General features: G+C 33.1%; 1 protein-coding gene across 1 annotated transcript in view; it reads left to right on the top strand.

Moving 5' to 3' along the window:
* The window catches only part of LOC126827465 (protein MCM10 homolog), a 62,288-nt gene that overhangs the window by 41,246 nt on the left and 6,266 nt on the right, over positions 1 to 14,776 (top strand). Inside the window, exons 22-23 of the mRNA XM_050556816.2 lie at positions 5,876 to 5,918; positions 8,291 to 8,395. Coding sequence (XP_050412773.1) covers positions 5,876 to 5,918; positions 8,291 to 8,386 — 139 coding nt within the window. The 3' untranslated portion in view covers positions 8,387 to 8,395. The remainder of the gene's footprint in view (positions 1 to 5,875; positions 5,919 to 8,290; positions 8,396 to 14,776) is intronic.

Raw genomic sequence — 14,776 nt, 5'->3', positions numbered from 1 at the left:
ATGGTACATACATTAATAAAGAAATTGAGTTTGCCACTTGGAACTAAAGGCATCCAGTCGTAGCTAAAAACAAGTATATCTCAGCCAGGGCTGCCGACAACCAGTATCGCAGCGCAATTTGCGATACATATTTTGTCCGTTGCTAACCAAAAATTAAAATGTAACGTTTTTGATTCGCAGTTACTGCGAATCATCAATATGCCTGTCATTTTGGATATTGACACAAGAATAATCCACATTTTGAAGACTAGAAGGCTTACTCAACACTTTCAACGTGTATAAAATGTTGAATAAAATTTTATAAACAAAACTGAATTCTCCGTGTGACATTTTCTTCTCGAACTACCAGACACAATACTATATAACACATAACTCTATGAATAGGAACTATTAAACCGGAAATAGGGAATCAAGAAGTACCACTCATGTTGCGAGACATCAAGTAATTATATCATATTCATTTTGAAAGAAATAAATCCAATGTATCCCCCACGTATTGTAAATAAAATATAAAAAAATAAATACATGTTAACGTATTGTAAAATGATAAATCAAAGTAAAAATTCCCGTAAAACATTATTGTTTATATCGTGTGTGTCTAGTTAATCGAGGTGTGTCCGATTGAAGAAAAATAGTAATACACGATAAAAAGCAGACGAAATTGTTTTCTAACGAAGATTTCTAACGTAACAAAAAAATAACAATTAAAATGAGTGGGGCTTCGGAAGTCACTGTCAAGAATTGGCTTCAGACATAAGACCTAACTAAATTTCTACATCACATTCACAAACTGTCACAAGTACTTGTGGCAGTGCTAAAAAATCTAAGAATAGTCAGAATGGAATCTAATCATATTTGTTATGAGCTAAAGTAATATCTTGTTATTTAGGTGTTTTACATTGAAACTGAAAAACTGCTAATCAATTTTTAAATTTGCTAATCAAATTTGGCCAAATTGGACTTTTTGATTAGCAGTGCTGCTAATCAACTGTGAAAAATTACCGACAGCCCTGATCTCAGCGTTATTAGTTACGCTCTCGTGGCTGTTGTAACCATAAAATAGAAATGAACACATGTTAGTCTCAAAGTAACTGAAGTATTAGTATTGTGTTGACATTCTATTCTGCTGTAAAGGAGCTAACTGAATATTTTCACAAAGAATTCAATATTTCTCCATTTCAATCAATATTGATTGTGTTATCTTTCTTTGCAATATGGAATCCTAATATCCAATATGTAAGATGCGATGAACATTTTATGATCAGTCATGTATTCTATGGTTGTAGGCGCAATTTGTAATAAACAAAGACAGTGGGGAAGTAATTAGTAATGGCTGATTCACAAACAACAAAATAATAATTTAAAAAAAACATGTAGAATGGATTAAAGATACATTATGGGATATTCGATAACGAGTTGGCAGTTTTCACTATAATAGTTAAAAACTAGATAATGTAAAGGCAATTTCCTGTAAATTTCATTCAAATTGATCCACTATGAACCGAGAACTAAGCAATTGAAATTTTTGCCTAGCCTTGATCATCATTACTAAAGTCAGTACGATAAACAGCATAGTCTGGATCATCCATTTAATTGTTAAATCGTGAATGAAAGTTATGCAGTAGATCAGCTCATAATCCACTTAAGATTGATTATGGTCTTGACAGGTTAATTAATGTCTAATTAATAGTTTATATAACATTTCAGACCTAAAGAAAGACCTGTAATCGGCAAATTTAGCTCTTGCATAATGTTTGTTTAAGCAGGCATAAATAAATGTCATTCAATTTAGACTATTCACATATTTCACCAAACATAACCGATTAGAAATTACAATAAATATTTTAAAAATTAAATATAAATCACTTTATATACAATCATGTTCCATTAATATATGTGATCTGTGCTGGCAAACTTGAGTCGCATATTCACATTTCTACAAATAAGACAAAACGAGATATCAAATGATCACCGCTTGGATTAATTATTTGGAATAATGGTTTGTCGATGGCCTTATCATTGGTAATTATCAATCAACTGATCATTAATCCGTGACAATTGATTAGTATTACTCAATGACACGATCCGCTTGTTGATTAATTTACAGTAGCGATATTCTGTCACATGGTTTTGGTTAACAATCGATCGCAATCTAGACATGATCAGAATTTTAGGCTTTTTTCTGCCTCGAGACAACCATGATACCATAGTGCTTTGCACGAGGGGTCTGGGCCAATCGGCAAACCAATTGTGTGGACTGAATAGCAACAGACAGGGATTTTTTATGTTTTGTAGGGGTTTTAAAACTCGCATATATTCCTTTAAAATGAATTCATCAGTAATACTTTGCTCATATTTATGGACTGCGAGCGGAGAAAAATAACTAATTTCGCTGAGAATTTTAAGAAAAAAGACAGATTTATGAATTCGGTACTCTTACAAAATGTCCAAAGAAAGGTGTTTTTTCTGTATCTCATAATTCCAGCACTAGTTACATATGCTTTTAGACCCATTTTTATACACCCACATTGAAATGTGGTCGTATATTGTCGTTGCCCCCGTCTGTCCGCATTTGTGGACGCTCTAGAGGCTAAAGTTAATGTTAAACCCAGTGTTAAAGGTCATGAGACAAAGAATCCTATTGATTTTCAGCGATTTCCGATGATTACTGTCAGAGTTATGGCCCTTGATCACTTCAAAATATCTTGTGGACGCTCTAGAGGCTAAAGTGAATATCCAATTGACTTTAGATTTATACACAGTGTTTAAGGTCATGAGACAAAGAAGCCTATTGATTTTCAGCAATTTCCAACAAATACTGCCAGAGTTATGGCCCTTGATCATTTCAAAACGCTCTAGAGGCTAAAGTTAATATCCGATTGACTTTAAATTTATACACAGTGTTTAAGGTTATGAGACAAAGAAGCCTATTGCTTTTGAGCGATTTCGGATAATTACAGCCAGAGTTATGGCCCTTGATCAATTCAAAAAATCTTGTGGACACTCTAGAGGCTATAGTGAATATCCGATTGACTTTAGATTTATACACAGTGTTTACGGTCATGAAACAAAGAAGCCTATTGATTTTCAGCAATTTCCAACCAATACTGCCAGAGTTATGGCCCTTGATCATTTCAAAAATCTTGTGAACGCTCTAGAGGTTAAAGTTAATATTCGATTAACTTTAGATTTGTACACAGTGTTTAAGGTCATGAGACGAAGAATCCTATTGATTTTCAACAATTTCCAATAATTACTGTCAGAGTTACTGCACTTGATCACATTGAAAAATCTTGTGGATGCTCTAGAGGCTAAAGTTAATATCCAATTGACTTTAAATTTATACGCAGTGTTTGAGGTCATGAGACGAAGAATCCTATTGATTTTCAACGATTTCCGATAATTACTGTCAAAGTTATGGCCCTTGATCACTTTGAAAAATCTTGTGACGCTCTAGAGGCTAAAGTTATCATCCGATTGACTTCAGATTGATACACATAGTTTAAGGTCTTGAGCCACACAAGTATATTGATTTTCAATGAAAATTAATAACTTGAACAGCTAAATCCATGATATTAAATGTTTTGTATAGTAAAGTTAGCATGGGGTAGAACTTTATAAAAACCAAACAAATTCTAATGATGATAATTATTTGATCAGTTGTTACTCTTAATCAGATTTAAGTGTATTATAAATGTTCCATTACCGAAAAAAGTAAAAATATGCGGCAACTCTTGTTGACTGCTCAGACGATTCAGCTGCTGCGGGCGTATGTTTTGTTGCCTGGCAACGTATCTTTGTATTTGTTAGGGTTCTTGCTTGATGAGTGATGACCTTCACTCTGTTCTTTTTTTTTAATGTCATTTCAATCTTTAAAATGTATTATATTAATAGAAGGTCATTTTTGACAACAAGACATTCTAACTAGTGTGTGAGTATGAGAAGAAGCTTAGCAATATAACATATAAAATAATAATCCACACTTGTCTTTGAACCTAGTTGTATGAAACATAATAGAAATGTAGGATGGCTAATTTCTAGACTCTTTTCACTGTTACATGTTTTACAAGGCGTGAGAATGAATGAACAAGAAAATCAAGTAGCACAAGAGGTCAAAAGTTTGATTTTAATCTGATAAATGCTATAATACGCCATACCTACAGGAATCAAGTGCAGCTTACTGAAACAGTTGATAGATGTAGTAGGAAGCATCGAAGGTTCTTTGATTATTCTATCGTCATAGAAAATTGTTACCTGAAGTTAAAGTAATAGCCATTAAGCATTATTGTTAATAAATACAAGTTTACTTTGAACTATAACCTTAATGATTAGTGAGCAAGCATTTGTTCTTGTTGATAGAGTTAATGGACAATAATAACCTCAAGGTTTGCCCATGTACAAAAATAAAATATGATAGAAAAACATGCATAACGAATCTTTAATTTGACCACAGTATTAAGTTCTTTTATCAAATTAAAATGCAGCTTTTGAAACAGATATATTAATTCTTATAAGCTATTTGCAATTGTGCTATATTTTACATTATAGATATATTATGTAATGAATCTTTAATTTGACCACAATATTGAAACAAAAAAGTTAAGTATTTTTATCAAATTAAAACCCGGTTTTAGTAACTGACATAATTGTGCTGTATTTTTTACTTTATAGTTTAATTCATCGCTTGAATTATTTTAGAAAGAAATATTTTCCAGGCTTTTAGTGTTTTTTAAACCCACAAAACTTTTTTTATTGAATTAATTAACACTGGAAAGTTTCTAAAAGGTTAAATATGACACGAAATTTACATTTCTAACTCGACTTCCCCCGCAAATTTGCTTTATGATTTAACTTGTTTTTAATGCTTGGTTGAAAGATTGTGCTATAAAGTTTGCCAGGATCAATATGAACGGTAGAAAATAATCTTATAATTATTCAGTCGATTGTAGCTTTTTATATGTTATATTACTATTGCTCTGGATTGAAATAGCTCAGTAATAGTTTCAATAGAATACTTAATAAACTAAAATGGATATTGATAAACTTTAGATCGTTTATTTTCTCGTAAATAGATCATTTCATGATTACCTTCTCTCTCTTGGAATAAAACCGGATAGGATCATCCTGTTGGAAATTTGATTGTAATAAAACCGAATACGATTCTCCTAACAGACAATTGACTGTTGCCTACTGTTTAAAAACTCAGTAAGATCATACTAGATGGTTTCAGACACTTTATTGTAATTAAACTCAATAAGATCATTCTAATAGAAAATTGACATTTTTTTTACACTGGATTGTAATAAAACCCAATAGAATTCCCCTGACAGAAGTTTGACGGTTCCTACTCTGGATTGTAACAAAACCCAATAAGATCCTCCTGACAGAAATTTGACGGTTTCCTACACTGGGTTGTAATAAAACCTAATTGGAACCTCCTGTAAGAGATTTGACGGTTTCTTACACTCGATTGTAATAAAACCCAATAAGATTCTCCTGACAGAAATTTGACGGTGACTACATTCGATTGCAATAAAACCCAATAGAATCCTCCTGACAGAAATTTGCTAGAATCCACTGAATACATAGATTTTTTATAGAGGAAGGTTTCATTCATTTAACTGTACATTGATGTAATTTATTTTCTAATATTGAGCAGTGAGATTTTGTTTGATTTTTAAAATTTTGGCAGGAATCATCAAAAATTCAGATATTTAAGTCTCCAAGAATCTTCACAGGAGGTGGAGGAATTCAAATAAATGCCAAAATTATCCCAAAATCAAAACCAATATTTCTCTCCCATTCACATTCATTTACAGTGCTGTTTATCAGTGTTAAAATGTCAGTCATTAACCTCACTCTCTCTCTCTTTTAGGAGTTGTGGTGAATATTGTTTTGAAAGAACTTCTATGTACAAGGTGAGTTTCAGTTATTTAAAGTCTATATGTGTCATCTTGGCGCATTATGGATCCCCTGCAAACTACAATATTGTGAGAGATGAAATTCTAGTTGGAATATCAATCAGTTCAGTATATTTACAGAGATATGTTGAATCTATAGGTTTGTTCTCACTTTCCCAGCAGATTAACCTTACTAATTAAGCGGATTAGGGATTATTAATAGATTAGTGAGTTATACTCTGTTTTAATTATTGCATGAACAGTTCAATTTAACCTAGTTTATGATAATTATAAGTTAAGTGTTAAGGCAAGAAGAGGGGCCACCACTCTCTGGAGGTGTACTGTTCGTGAATGCCCTGCTACTTGCAATACCAGGAATGACCTGGTTACTACCTACAGAAACATCCATAATCATCAAGCTGATCCAGCCAAATTATAAGTTGACATGTTTTTATCAGCAATTAAAGAATCGGTTAAAGCAGATTTTAAGCCAATTCCAGCAGTTTACCAAGAAGAAATTAACAATATGGAAATGGAGTCGTTTCACATCCAAAGAAAAGAAAATACATAGAATTAAACAGAAGAATACATGATGAAAAACAGAGATTATTAACTGGTTTGACGACTTTATATGAATACGGAAATTCGATATCACATTTAGTTGGATTTTAAATACATGTATACATGTACAATACTAAATTTGTTAAAGTAGTTAATATTGATATGAAAAATATATATGTACATGCTAAATTTGTTAATAAAATAACTTTTATGTAAAGTGGTTAATATTGATATGAAAAAGACTATAGTTTTAACACCATTGTTACCCTAATTAGTACTGGTCCAATGATTTTACCTGGAAAACAATAGCTGCTGCGAAAGTGAGAACACCCCGAATCTATGATGCTCACTATTTAAAAAGCCTGCCACCATTACAGCATTGATAAGTCTATCCAAGCCTGGAGGTTTTCTAGCATTTGTATTTTGAAATTGTTTTTTTAATGAAATGTTAGATACATTAGCATAGATTAGGTCATGTGGAATTTGATATTTTAGCGAAAAATGCAATTGATAAATTGTTACTTTAATGATGGACCAAATATAGAATCTGTCTGATCTGAGATAACCAGAATGGTCATAGTACATATGTTATAGCTAATTTCAGTGGTTGACGGATTCTATAAAGCCTAGCCCTTTGATGTTTGAGGGGGTGGGGAAGGCAGTGTTTTTCAAATGGCTGCAAGGAAAAAAGGATCGTTGGAGATTAATAGCTTCAAACAGATATTTAATCACTCTGTCAATGTTAATGTCAATTTTCACAACAATAATTCATTGTGTAAATACACACCATAATGGCTTGCAATACTTGAGGTTATAAACATGTAGGCATTAAAAAATATGGCAGTTGTTATGTCTGGTAGTAGAAGTATTAAAGAATTATAGGGGTATTTATTACATTTTTTTATACGCCCACATTTTCATGTGGACGAATAATGTTGTCTCCCCTGTCCGTCCGAGCATCCATCTGGACGTCCATCCACAATTTGTTTGTGGACACTCTACAGGTCACAATTCTTATCTGATTTTGACGAAACTTGAAATATAGGTATATCTCCAGAAGATCTTGGATCCTTTCGATATTGGCATGTATGGGATATAAACTTCATGGATTATGGTCCCTGATTGTACGAAAAATCATGTTTTTAGCTTGTGGACACTCTACCGGTCAAAATTTTTATCCAATTTAGATGAAACTTGAAATGTATGTTTATAACCGCAACTTCCTGGATTATGTACGTAAAAATTGCATTTTTATCTTGTTATAACAATTTTTATCAGATTTAAAAAAAAAACGTTATACCATAATAATAAATGAGTTTGAATTTTGTGAAAATTGGACCAAAATTGACCACTCCCTGTATGCAAATAGTGTTAAGTATGTAATATCAAGGTTGTGGACCCTCTAGAGCTCATAATTTTTTATCCGAATTTGATGAAACTTAAAACATGTATTTATATCACAAAGATCTCAGTTTGTATCAGATTGTAATTTCCTGGATTATGGCCCCTGATTTTATGTAAAATTCCCTTTTTTTTTTTTTAAGCTTCTTCTCTGTCCATCTCTTACAAAATGTGGGCATATCTTGCCTGACAACCGCTGGTTTAAAAAAAAAAACAAAAAAAACAACAGAGGCCGACCAGGTGTTTTATTTCAAATAGATTTTAAGATGAATTACTCTACACACCTGCTTGGATCTGGTTGTCAAGTTAGTGATCAATTATAATTGAATTTTGAGAAGAAATGCTCTGGCCTACCACCCACCCCTCATTTGCATTTAAAATGAACTTTACAAGAAAAGTAACAAATTTTATTGATTTATGTTTTTCAGGAGAAGGCCGGACCTAAATTAGACTCTGAGAAATTGTGTATTCGAGGAGATGAAATTAAAAATTTAAACAGTTTGAATGAAAAAGTTTATTTATAGTGGTGTACTGTAAGTCATTTACATATATGGGTAAATTTAGTTAAAGGTGCATTATGTAAGCACTAAAACTGCCTCGTGCAGATCTTTATTTTGGCCTCAAATGTTATATAAACTATTATTTAAACATAATTTCTTCACATGGACAAACCCATGATAAACTCTTTAGAACCTTGGATGGTTTGATTTTCAACGGATTTAAACCACAATTGCCAGTTAATAATTTAATTAAAGATACATTATGGGAGATAAGATAAAGAGCTGGCAGTTCTCACCAAAATAGTTAAAAACTAGATAATGTAAAGGCAATTTGCTGAACATTTCAGTAAAATTGATCCACTATAAACCGAGAATTAAGTGATTGAAATTTCGGCGTAGCTTTGATCATCATTACTAAAGTCTGTACGATAAAAAACAGTCTCAATCATCCATTTCATGATTAAATTATGAATGGAAGTCGAGCAGCAAATGGGATCATAATCCAGTAAATATTGCAGGCTAGCGATGCCATCGAGAGTTGATTATGGTCTGGATAAGTTAATTAATGTCTAATTAATAATTTAGATAACATTTCAGACCTAAAGAAAGACCAGCAATTGGCAGATTTAGCTCTTGCATAATGTATGTTTAAAAAATTGATAATTGAGACTTTGTTTATTACAGTAACAACAGTAATAATAACTATCAAGACTTCACTGTTCTTCAAATGGTCGTTACTCTGCTCAGAATGAAGTAATTTGACAGAAATATTCAACATATTCCCTTTTCATTATATATTTTGTAACTATTATAGCGAGAACGACCAGCTTTTTATCCAAAACTTACATAATGCAGTTTTAATACACAGTATTATGACTTCTGTGTTTTCTGGGTATATTGGGTTATATGCCTCACATGCCAAACAGAACAACTGGACAATATTTATGAAACCTACAATCCTTCAGAAACATACGAAATAGTAATTAAATTTTGAATTCCTTGTCAGCATTATGCAAATGTGGTCTTTTATTGCCGTTGCCCACGTCTGTCCATCCGTCCACAATTTCTTGTGAACACTCTAGCTACAGGCTACATTTATCATTTTATTGTTTTGAAATTTATATATGTTGTTTACATTAGTGAGATAAAGAACTCTATTTAATTTCAATAATTTCCATTAATTTCTTCTGGAGTTATGACCCTTGTTTCACTTTGGTGCTCCTCGTGAAACAAAAAAGCCTATTGAATTTCATCAGTTTCTGTCAATTACTTCTAGTGTTATGACCCTTGTTTCACTTTGAGAACACTCAAACGATAAAAGTTATCATCCGATCTGTATGAAATTTGTATGCATAATTTAAATGAGTGAAACAAAGAATCCTATTGAATTTCAGCAATTTCCGTTAATTACTTCTAGATTTATTACCCTTGTTTCACTTTGTTGAACCTTGTGATGGCCAAAAGTTATCATCAGATCTGTATGAAATTTATATACATAATGTTGTCGGCTCGGTGACAAGCTCTCGTAACTACATTTGACCCACTTTTCAGAAGATAAAAAAAAACGTATCTGTCAAAAGTAATTTAACACAAAGATGTCTCTGATAAGACTGTTCGTAGTAAATAAAGAACGCATAGCAGTTAATTTTTATCGGGAAGTGCTGTTTACATATTGATTACCCGAATTACACTTACGACAATTTGATTCCCAAAAGTCAACATATCTGGGTACTTACAACATTTTAACCCGCAAAAAACAACAGTTTCAAAAAATAAAACATCTCATATTATAATTGACAATAAAATAACGTTTGTAGGCAGTTTTCACTAACTCTAATGAAAGTCTTTCATGCGTGTTGAAGAGTGTCATAAAAGGAATGGTAGTCTGGTGGAATGACGGCTTTGATATCTTGAAAATGGGAAAATTTTGTAGTTTTTATAATAATTGGGTGATCATGAAGTCTGTTGGGCTAAATGTCTTGTGCCTCTATCTGCATGATTTTTGCCTTCCTGGGGAGATCGTGAAGGACGTTGTCAAACACAAGCTGATATTTTATATCACACGCTAATTTTGTCATAAAGTATAGAGCGCTGGCTTGGAGCTTTGGACACAGTAAAACTGACTGTTAATCCAAAGTTACAACTCTATAAGAACTATCGTTCTCACCTCTTTCCTTGTCTTTTACTTTTTCATTCCTGGCAGCTTCTTTTCTAGTAATATGTAGATCATACTCTTCTTGTGAAATGTTTCCAGCTTGATATCTGCAGCACACGTCGCACTGATCTTTCTTTGGGGAGAATATTTCTAAATTCAGTTCATTGAAAACTTCTTTTATTAGGGAGTATGACGCTGCTGGCACATCCGTTTCAATTCGATAACATTTGTAAGCTGTAACCAGTCCGGTGATAGAGTTGAATATGGGCTCCAGGTATTGTTTATTACTGGACGATCTACAATAATGGGACTCCATTTTTGGCAAACACTCGAGATATTGTTTGATGTTCTCTCAGAGATTTTTATCACAAGCTCTTCAGGCTGTTATCTTATTGATTGTATCAACTTTATTGGGAATTCCATTCGAGGTATCTTTCAACCAGCCGTAAACCGTTTTCTCTCCGATTCCTAGGGTGGATAAAAACATGTTTTTGCAAACACAAAGGCGTTCTCCTTTTTTACGAAGAAAATACTCGTGGCTAACATTTCGCCTACTGTTTCCTTCTGCTGTCTTTCTTCCTACAGCCCCAGATGTATTAGAGAATTAACATAAACCTTCCTCTGGTTCCAATCTAACCTATCCCAGAATCTTAAAAATATTTCCCGTCTCTCTTCTTCTGAAAATTAATCTTTGAGCTATCACACTTTTTAGGACAACCCCTGGGTGTTAAAAGTTGTTCTTTTTTATCAACACAGTAAACCCATTTACCATCATCTGCTTGCTTCTTTAAACCTTTATAACTATTATCTTCCATTCTTCGTCTCTTTTGGATATTTTTCTACCAATTGCCAATACTGATGCGTCTCTTTTTTTCTTTGAGGTCCGGTATCCATTACCTGTTTGTGATCAATAGGTATCTCTTCTAATATAGGTGCAGGTGCATTATCCACATCTGAATCTGTTGACGAGTCTTCGTTACCTGATATCTTATAATCTGGATCTTGGTCTGAATTATCACAATCAAGATCTTCTGAATTTTCACTGAGAATGTCACAAAATGTTTCTTCATTTACAGTGCCCTCTTCGTACATATCCGATTCATAGCTCATATCAGAATTACGCTGTTCAACTTGTTCATTCAGTATCAACTCTATGGATGCTATTGAATTCTGTTGTATTTCAGATGTTGAAGTAGTTTGCAGTTTATTTTCAGTTCTCTTGTATTTCAGATGTTGAAGTAGTTTGCAGTTGATTTTCAGTTCTCTTTTCAGGTTGATTTGTAATTCTCTTTTCTCGTTGATTTGTAATTCTCTTTTCAGATTGGGGCTGTGTTCTCTTTTCACGTTTATTTATTATTATCTTTTCAGATTCGGTTTGTGTTCTCTTTTCAGGTTGATTTATGATTAACGTTTCAGGTTGGGTTTGTGTTTTCTATTCAAGTTGGGTTTGTGTTCTCTTTTCAGGTTGATTTACGATTATCTTTTCAGGTTGGGTTTGAGTTCTCTATTCAGGTTGATTTATGATTATCTTTTCAGGTTGGGTTTGAGTTCTCCTTTCAGACTGATTTATGAATATCTTTTCGGGTTGGGTTTGTGTTTTCTTTTCAGACTGAGTTTGATTTCTCCTTTCAGGTTGATTAATGATTACCTTTTCAGGTTCGGTTTGTTTTCTCTTTTCAGGTCCGTTTTGAGTTCTCCTTTCGGGTTCACTTTGAGCTTTTGTTTCAGGTTGATTTATGATTATGTTCTCCGGTTCTGTTTATGTTTTCTTTTCAGGTTGGCTTTGTGTTCTTTTTTCAGGACAGAGTTAAGGTTCTGTTTCAGGTTGATTAACTATTCTCTTTCCAGGTCCAGGTTCCGTCACAGTTCTCTTTTCAGGTTCATTTTCGTGTTTCTTCTGAGTTTTGGTTATCGTTTGTTGCACATTGAAAATTTTATCCTCAACTACAGTTACGATTTTTCTTGTATATTGGGTCTACAGTTTTATTTTCGCGTTCATTTAAGATATTTGTCGCGGTTTTCAGTCCTGTTTCATTTGTGGACTTTTTTGGGGGGACGTTCCTCTGTTTGTTTCTGTCGAAACATTTCATTTCAGACCCCGCTGTTTGATTATTAGTCTTATTAAATGACATCGGGATATTTTTAAAAACAGTTTCCATTTGCAGAAGCAAAACATCGTAACTTCACTATGTCTTTCTTCACCCTTTATTTCCAAAATGTTGTAACTTTACATTTGGCAATAAATGACACATTAAAAAGTTTAGCACAGTTAAAACACCATCAGAATGGATTTTCATCAACGTTAGGGTGGCCCACGCACCTACAGAAATACAGTCCACCGCTGATAGTTCGAGACTACCACTGAAGCGTGCACATTCGCCGTGTCGAGGCCAACTTTCTGACAGTATGATACTATAAATAGCCATGGCACGTGCAATTCTCTACAAATCTATCAACTATTACAGCCGTAAAAAAATTATTGTTGACGATTTTGAATAGCAGTGAAATTAAGCTTCTTGGTTATTACAGCAGATTTAGAAATTACGTTCGTTTCATTTTTTAAATCGCTTTATCATTAACTGTACCGTTAAGAGCGGCATCTTTTGGTTTAGTACAAATAATATCTCAGAAACACTCGGATTAGACAGGAACATGATACTAGCAGTAGTTTCATTTTACTTTTACAAGCTTCTTAAAACAATTGTTGAGCTAGCTAACGTGCTCATTTCTAAATTCAATTTCTTGTTCTAGCTTTCTGTTATGTTTCGTAAAAAAGTAGTCTTGATTATCCCGACCTGTCAATCAGCCCTAGAATGGTCGATAGACTGGTTAAGCGAGACTAATTTCAAAACAAGGGCACGTAACCTATCTTTTACTCAAAAGTGTCTGGATGTTATGGACGACACATGGAACCAGTTTTCAGTCTATTATTTATAGATGATTAATGGTCATAGCTTATTAAGTACAACATGATCGTTTATTTAGTGACTATAATTGTGTGAAACTGATTTGAGGCTTGGCATATATATAAATATTGTGGCGAAATTGTCGAGATATATGGAGATATTTATTTATGGTGGGTCACCCTATCAACGTATTATAGACTCGGGATATATTTTCACGATTTGGGAAAAATATTAAAAATTTTATAGAGTAAACTGTTGGTGATTTTTGCCGATCAACCAGAACAAGTAGATAAAACTGCTATGACTTCAATGTGATTTTGATAATTATATTTGCAAAATATCTTTGCATCGAATACAACATCTAGAATAAACAAAACTTACTGAAATTCTTGATTAAACTTGAACAAAACGTTCACACACTCTTGTCAGATACACTATTTTGGAAGAATAAAATTTTAGCCAATCATGGTAAGAGCCTTTGACCATATAACCATTTCTAATTGGTTTTAAGGTACGAGAGTTTGTCAGAAGATGGGCCTAGACATGGAAATTCCCACCATATAAATAAGTTGTGTTGTATAAAACCGAGCCGACGATGTAAATTACTGAAACACAGAAGCTTATTGAAATTCAGCAATTTCCGTTAGTTACTTCTAGAGTTATGGCCCTTGTTTCTCTTTGTTGAACCAATCAGTATGAAATTTATGTACATGATTTAAATTAGTGAAACAAAAAAAGCCTATTGAATTTCATCAGTTTCTGTCAATTACTTCTAGAGTTATGACCCTTGTTGAACTTTGTGAACACTAGAACGACAAAAGTTATCATCAGATCTCTATGAAATTTATATGCATTATTTAAATTAGTAAAATGAAAAAAGCTATCAACTTTCAACAATTTCTGAAAATTTCTTTCAAAGTTAAGGTCCTTGTTTAAGGTTGTAGAACTTTTTTAACTCTCAAACAACGAAAATTAAAAACTGATCTGTATGAAATTGTCTTGTAAATGCCCCCCCCCCCATTACCTACAAAGAATAAATATGCGACAACCCTTGTTGACCGCTCGGACAATTTACCAACTGCGAGCATATGTTAAGTTGCCTGGCAACCTATCTCTTCATTCAAGAGTTATGCCCCTTTAATTATCATTCCTTAAGAGTAACCTTGAATGCTGTTTTTGGCAATCTTCTTTTTTTTAGACAAAAATGCTATGTGAGCGTGTTTCCACCTTGTTCATGGTTATCTTATCTATTTCTCTCCAACCGCTACATGTTGAAAGAAGAAAGATTAGATATCAACAATTGACGTCATATTCTTTTTTGAGATTGTTGATGTCTACCAAATTGACTGGGGA

Source organism: Patella vulgata, chromosome 7 (genome assembly GCF_932274485.2).
Source record: "Patella vulgata chromosome 7, xgPatVulg1.2, whole genome shotgun sequence".
Classification (NCBI taxonomy): Eukaryota; Metazoa; Mollusca; class Gastropoda; family Patellidae; genus Patella; species Patella vulgata.
The sequence above is the reverse complement of the archived record's forward strand: the minus strand, read 5'-3'. Positions and strand labels throughout refer to the sequence as shown.